Consider the following 7500-nt stretch of genomic DNA (forward strand, 5'->3'; position numbering starts at 1 on the left):
TCATTTCATGGACCTTAGGAAACCAGGTGACATAATTGTATAGTTCAGATTATATACCTGTTCCTCATGGTACATCTGGCACACACAGTAACGGGTTACACAGGGATATCTGACAGGGCGAGCTCTATTTCTTAGATTTCTATTTTTAGTCTTTGAATGTCTTCTCCGAAGGTGTGTAACTGCATATGGCCCAGGCACATGCTTGCTTCTCTGTCAGACCAGGACAGCAGATTTTGATCCAGTATTAATAGATAAACACTCTTAATAGGGAAACGCCTGCTGGGGGTCCGAGCTACAACCATGCACAACATCGTCTCTATACCTCAGTCACACGTACATCTGCTTGTTTGGCTGATATTTTTAGCCAAGACAACTTGCTCTGAAGGCAGGATACAGCTGAGCATTGCTGAAGGACTCATTTCTAGATGGTGCTGGGATTTTGAACACAGCATTCATGACATTCTAAATCTTAACTTCCGAGCCACCTTCCTTAATGTGTGCTCTAGACCCACTAGGTTATGAGTTCATCATCTCACATGGTCATGTATTGACATTATAATAAGGTCAAAGCAGTGGGTAGGACCAGACACGTGTACGTCTAGGAACCAGGAAATACTTGTTTGGTAAGTTTTAATGGGTCTCACTGGTCCTATTCTTTACTCAGACCTCGTCCCTGCTGTAGACAATGAACCTGAGGGTCTTTGCATCTGTAACCTAGTTGTTCTAGATCAAAGCTGCATGTAGTTAATTCTAAAGATTGGATTCATGCAAGATAAATAAAAGAAGGTTGCATGTAAAACTTTTCCATCCCTTCTTGCACTTCATTTTGCCCCCAGTTGTCTGTACCTCTGTTGAAAAATAGGTTTTATGTTGGGTTTTCTCTCCTTTAGTATAATCATGAGATAACTACTTCATTTGCAAAATACACCGAAGCCCCGACATCCGAACATCGAGTACCAGCAACTGCTCAGAATTGTGTAATATTTGAGTTCTCTAATCGCAGTGCTGGATTGTAGATCTGGTATGCAATTGGTGGTGAGGAGATTAATTGTCTACAACAGCAGCCCTGATTGGTTTATTTTAATGCGCTCGTTCCCATTTGCTGTCTTTTCCATAGCAACAGCTCGTGGATGTGTACAGCACACACTACTGATAATACACCATCAATTCAATCGATATGGTAAAGTTTCTGGAAGATGTTCATGTATCATGTATAGAAGAGTCTCCAGAGTCAGGGCTTTGTAACAAACAGAGCTAAAGCTGTTCAAATGTTCAAAACAACTAACACAAGTTAGTTTTTTTTAAGTTGTGATTTTAATAGAGAGAATATAGAGAGACTGGTGAGGGGATGAGTGTTTGTAGCTGCTATAACACAAGCAACAATACAAACTCAAAAATAATACAACTGAACATAAAAAGGATTTAGAATAGTATAAAGAGAATTAGAAATAGTAATTGGTCAATAGAATAGCCCAGAATTCATTGTGTGTGGAGGGGCATCAAAATAAAAAATGTGTGTGTGTGTGTGTGTGTGTGTGTGTGTCCTCAGTTGCGCAGCTCCTTTAAACAAGCTTTTGGGAAGAAGAAAAGCTCAAAGCTGCAGACGTCTCATGATGAGCTCGAGGAAATGACCGACTCGTCCGTTCCGGAATCACCGAAACTGCAACACACACCCATGGACAGCAGCACACAGGCCTTACACACGTCTTCATCCACCACTGAGTGAGTGTATATACACACACACACACACACACAAAGACGTTTTGAGACTTTTTACTTTTCTTTGTCTTTTTTGTGTTTTCTTTCTTTTAAATGTACATTTAACGTGTTTGTGTTTAATGTCTCTTTCTCTTTTTCTCAACTTTGCAATCTGTGTATGTGTGTGTGTGTGTATGTGTGTGTGTGTGTGTGTGTGTGTGTGTGTGTGTGTGTGTGTGTGTGTCAGTAAATCGTCCTATATTTGGGTAGCAAAGAAAAGGCAAAATGGCCATGTCATCTACAAACACAGATCTCGGTAAAAGGCAGAGTGATGCATGATGGGTAAAGTTGAATGTTATTTGGCGTGATCTTTGCACCTGACCCGTAGAAAAGAGCTAAGGCTGCAGTGCATCGTGGGTAATAATATAGCGACTACCTTAGTGAGATTTCATACAACACAGACCCCATTAACAACGTGTGTGTGCGCGTGTGCGCGCGTGCGTGCGCGTGTGTGTGCGCGTGTGTGTGCGCGTGTGTGTATAGATAAATAGATACTTTATTCACTCGAGTGGGAAATGTACAATTTCCAGCAGTATTCACAAACACAGTATAAGGCATGCAATAAATACTAAAAAGTACTAAACACTAAAAATGTAAAGATAAGTGTTTAAGTCTGTGCAAAATCGGAGTGTTTTTAACACGTCCTGAGCAACGCAGAGTGTTTTAAAGTGAAAGAGTAAACCTTATGGATGTGCATAATGTACAGTGTTGTGCAGTTCAGGACAGTGAGGAATGTCAGCACTTCTTCCCCCCGAGTGGATTTACTCAGAGGAAGGACCTCCTCAGTCTGTCAGTAGAACAGAGCAGTAACAGCAACCTGTCACTGGAGCTGCTCCTCTGCCTGAAGATGATGCTGTGCAGTGGATGCAGTGGATTGTCCATGATTGACAGGTACCTGCTCAGCACTCGTCTCTCTGCCACTGATATCAGGCTGTCCAGCTCCGAGTCCACAACCGAACCGTCTTCCTCACCAGCTTGTCCAGACATGAGGCGTACTTCTTCTTAATGCTGCCTCCCCGGCACACCGCCGCATAGAAGAGGGCACTCACCATGTCTGATAGAACAGCAGCTTTCTGCAGATGTTAAAAGACTCCAGTCTTCTGAGGAATCTCCCTGGTCTTTGTGGTGTTGAGGTGCAGGTGGTTAAATTCACACCATGTAACAAAGTCCTGTACTCCTTCTCCCGTCCCCTCCTGATGCAGCCAACAATAGCAGTGTCGTCCACACAGTTTTGTACATGGCAGAGCTCTGAGTTGAATTAAAAGTTCGATGTGTACAGGGGGTACCGGAGAGAACACAGTCCCCAGTCACACGAGGTCTGCTTGTCAGGAAGTCCATGATCTATGCCACTAGGTGTGAGCCCACTCCCATCTCTGTCAGTTTATCTCTGAGGAGCAGCAGCTGGATGGTGTTGAACACACTGGAGAAATCCTGAAATGTAATCCTCACAGCCCCGCTGGCTCTGTTCAGGTGAGAGAGGGATCGGTGTAGTGTGTAGACAATGGTGTTCTTCACTTCCAACTTCTCTTGGTATGCAATCTGGTGAGGGTTGAGGGCATGTCGGACCTGAGGACTCATGTGATGTAGCAGCACCTGCTCCAGGGTCTTCATTAAGTGAGATATGAGTGGATTGCCCTGAAGTTACTCAGCTCTTCAGGGCATGGCTTCTTTGGAACTGGGATGATGGAGGATATTTTCCACAGTTGAGGGACCCTCTCCTGTCTCAGGTTCAGGTTATAGATGGGCTGTAGAGGGTCTTATTTACATTTACATTTGTGGCATTTAGCAGACATCTGTATCCAGAGCGACGTACCAAACTGTTTTGAGTCTCTAGTAATGAATAAATCTACACTGGTACACAAGATTACAAACTTCATATAAATCAGAATATAACTCGAGATAATTTTGAATGTAAAAGACAAAGCAAACCTGGAAAGTGCTAGTTTAAGTGTTTCAGGAAAAGGTAGATCTTCACCGTGGGGTCTCCCAGCTCTAATGCACAGACCATGAGTAGTCATGGAGATACTCTATCTGGACCAGCTGCTATGCTGAGACAAAGCCTTCTCAGCTCTCTGCACACCTGGGCTGCTGTGGTCGTGGTGGGGGAACACTATACTCTGTGCTACAGTTAGTTCCAGGGGAGAGAGAGAGCAGAAGAACCTCCTTCATGCTTTTATTCTGCAACATCTGTTAAAGGTCATCCTGTACTGCTCAAGAGGAAGCTCTTTGTATGTGTGTGTGTGTGTGTGTGTGTGCGTGTGTGTGTGTGTGTGTGTGTGCGTGTGTGTGTACAGGGATGCATTCAGAGTCCAAATGGTGCATCAGTGTTTAAGTGAGGAAAGTTCCTGATGTTCAGGGCTGAGTTCTGGATTTATAGAGCTCCACGTTCAGATCATTTAAATTTTAAATTTCAACTGTCTAGACCAAATTTAAATTTTTACATTTTTAAATTACATTTTTTTTTTAATTTTCAAATTTAAACATGTAAAATAAATGTATTGTAAATGTAAAAAAAAATCATAGTAATCAGAATGAGAATGTGTTGCACATCTCGTTTATCACTGATATATAACTGTATGAACAGAGCTTGCTGGTGTGATGCTATGTTTCATTAAACAGAACACACACACACACACACACACACACACACACACACACACACACACACACACACACACACACACACACACAGTGTAGAATAGCACTGGATCCAGCACACACACACACACACACACACACACACACACACACACACACACACACACACACACATACACACATTGTTATAACAGGATCCTCACTGCTCACTGATCATCACTCTGAATATGAACCTGAGACTGATTTATCCTTCATACAGGTGTGTGCTGTACTGATGTGATTGCTAACATTTGATGCACAGAGTGATTTTGTGTGTCTGTGTGTGTGTGTGTGTGTGTGTGTGTGTGTGTGTGTGTGTGTGTGTGTGTGTGTGTGTGTTATTCCAGACTATGTGAGTGTACCGAGGCTGAAGCTGAGATCATCCTGCAGCTAAAGAACGAGTTGAGGGAGAAGGAGCTGAAACTTACCGACATCCGACTGGAGGCTCTGAGTTCAGCACATCACCTGGACCAGATCCGAGAAGCCATGAACCGCATGCAGGTATACACACAAACATGCACACATGCGCACACACACACACACACACACACACACACACACACACACACACACACACACACACACACACGCGGACACACACACACGGACACACTCATTTACACACATTCTCTTTGGGACAGAATGAGATCGAGTTGCTGAAGGCGGAGAATGACAGATTAAAATCCAGTGGAAACTCCACCCCTTCTGCCATGTCATCCAAAACCCCCCGCCCCCCCTCAGAGACCTCAAGTACCTCCTCCTCATCCTCCCGCCAATCACTGGGCCTGTCACTCAACAACCTCAACCTCACCGAGACCATCATGTCAGGTGGGAAGATCACAGCTGGGGGTTTACCAACAAGAGAGAGGAATTTTTATCCTCTATTGTTTACTTTGTTGTTGTTGACTGTTTCTCAGTAAAGTGTGATATTTTCATTTCCAAACACACTGATGATCAGATTAGACCAATCAGCAGCACTGATTTGACTCCTATTTACAGGAGCTAAAACCCTAAGTTTTGAAAAACACACTATAAACATAAATTATTGTAGCAGGAAGTCTGGAAAAAAGGAAGTCATTGAGAAAGGAAGGAAGTCAGTCAGGAAGACTTCAGTCAGGAAGGATGTAAGTCAGGAAGAAAGAAACGTAAAATAGAATAAATTGAGATCATTTTGACTACCAGTTAGCGAATAAAGGCATTAGCAGTTTAGCAGTCTGAGGGCTTCACAGTTCCTATAGGAACTCTAAATGTGATGGAATCTTTCTGCCTTTCAGACCTGCTGCTGGACGATGGCTATGAGGGAAACCTGCGTAAAGAAGGACGAAGTGTCCGCATTCTTGTCACCATCAGTGGAGGCTCCAACAGGACCAAGGTGACCTTCAATGTGCACTGTCTTTAACTAAACATGGGGATTATTTGATGTTTAATGTTTGCCAGTGGTAAAGTATGAGATGTTGTTTGTGCAGGGGTTAAATAGTCTCGAGTACCTCATCGGCTCCATCGGTGTCAGTGGGAAAACCAAGTGGGACGTTCTGGATGGGGTCATACGCCGACTGTTCAAGGTTTGGAACTTGGAATGAATACTCATATCATATGACAGGGAAACTCGTTCCTGATGCTTGATCATGAAGTTTGACCACATTTACCTGATATACAGATCAATGCAGTACTGCAAACTAGTACATAATTATAATCAAAATACTATTACTCATTCAGTACTCACTCAGTACTCACTCAGTACTCATTTAGTACTTATTCAGTACTCACTCAGTACTCACTCAGTACTCATTTAGTACTTATTCAGTACTCACTCAGTACTCATTCAGTACTCATTTAGTACTTATTCAGTACTCACTCAGTACTCACTCAGTACTCATTTAGTACTTATTCAGTACTCACTCAGTACTCATTTAGTACTTACTCAGTACTCATTTAGTACTTATTCAGTACTCACTCAGTACTCATTTAGTACTTACTCAGTACTCACTCAGTACTCATTAAGTACTTATTCAGTACTCACTTAGTACTCACTCAGTACTCATTTAGTACTTACTCAGTACTCATTTAGTACTTATTTAGTACTCACTCAGTACTCACTCAGTACTCATTTAGTACTTATTCAGTACTCACTCAGTACTCACTCAGTACTCATTTAGTACTTACTCAGTACTCACTCAGTACTCATTTAGTACTTACTCAGTACTCACTCAGTACTCATTTAGTACTTACTCAGTACTCACTCAGTACTCATTTAGTACTTACTCAGTACTCACTCAGTACTCACTTAGTACTCATTTAGTACTCACTCAGTAGTCATTCAGTACGCACTCAGTACTCATTCAGTATTTACTCAGTACTCATTTAGTACTCATTCAGTACTCATTTAGTATTCATGCAGTACTCACTCAGTACTCATTTAGTATTCATTCAGTACTCATTCAGTACTCACTCAGTACTCATTCAGTATTCATGCAGTACTCACTCAGTACTCATTTAGTATTCATTCAGTACTCATTCAGTTCTCACTCAATATACTTTCTTACTGTGCAGTAATAGAGAAAGTTATTATCAAGGTTCTGTACAGATGTGAGTGTAAAAGCAGATGTTTTTGTTTGTATAAAGCATTGTGTAGTTTGTAGTGTCACTGATGGGGTGTTTAATGGGGTGTTTATCAGGAGTATGTGTTCCGTGTGGATCCTTCAACGAGTCTGGGCCTGAAATCAGACAGTATCGTGAGTTACAGGATGGGGGATGTGGAACGCTCTCAAGCTGCTGAACTTCCTGATCTTCTGCCCTGTGGATACCTGGTGGGAGAAAACAACCTCATCAACATTACTCTCAAAGGTGAGACGCTTGTATTTAACCAGGTGGAAACGTCAAATATAACTTTATTAAAACTTTTAAAAGTACCAAAAAGGGAATAAGTACTAATGAAGTACTACATGCTTCCAGTTTTAATACTAATTCTATAGACCTCTGTTCTGAATCCAGGCTCATTCTAAGTAAACACTTAGATAATTAGATAATTATGCAGTGTGCAGTAATGCAAGTCAGTACTTTTAGTGCCTATTTAGTAAAAATTTAAGAGCACATACAGTAGCCTGT

At 42.0% G+C, this 7500-nt stretch overlaps 1 protein-coding gene across 8 annotated transcripts in view; it reads left to right on the forward strand.

Moving 5' to 3' along the window:
* The window catches only part of nav3 (neuron navigator 3), a 143650-nt gene that overhangs the window by 131526 nt on the left and 4624 nt on the right, over positions 1–7500 (forward strand). For all 8 annotated transcript variants that reach the window (XM_083528978.1, XM_083528976.1, XM_083528975.1 and 5 more), the window contains 6 exons: positions 1550–1722; positions 4743–4896; positions 5037–5223; positions 5670–5767; positions 5862–5957; positions 7071–7239. In XM_083528978.1, coding sequence (XP_083385104.1) covers positions 1550–1722; positions 4743–4896; positions 5037–5223; positions 5670–5767; positions 5862–5957; positions 7071–7239 — 877 coding nt within the window. The remainder of the gene's footprint in view (positions 1–1549; positions 1723–4742; positions 4897–5036; positions 5224–5669; positions 5768–5861; positions 5958–7070; positions 7240–7500) is intronic.

The sequence above is a fragment of the Silurus aristotelis genome (genome assembly GCF_946808225.1).
Source record: "Silurus aristotelis genome assembly, chromosome: 24".
Classification (NCBI taxonomy): Eukaryota; Metazoa; Chordata; class Actinopteri; order Siluriformes; family Siluridae; genus Silurus; species Silurus aristotelis.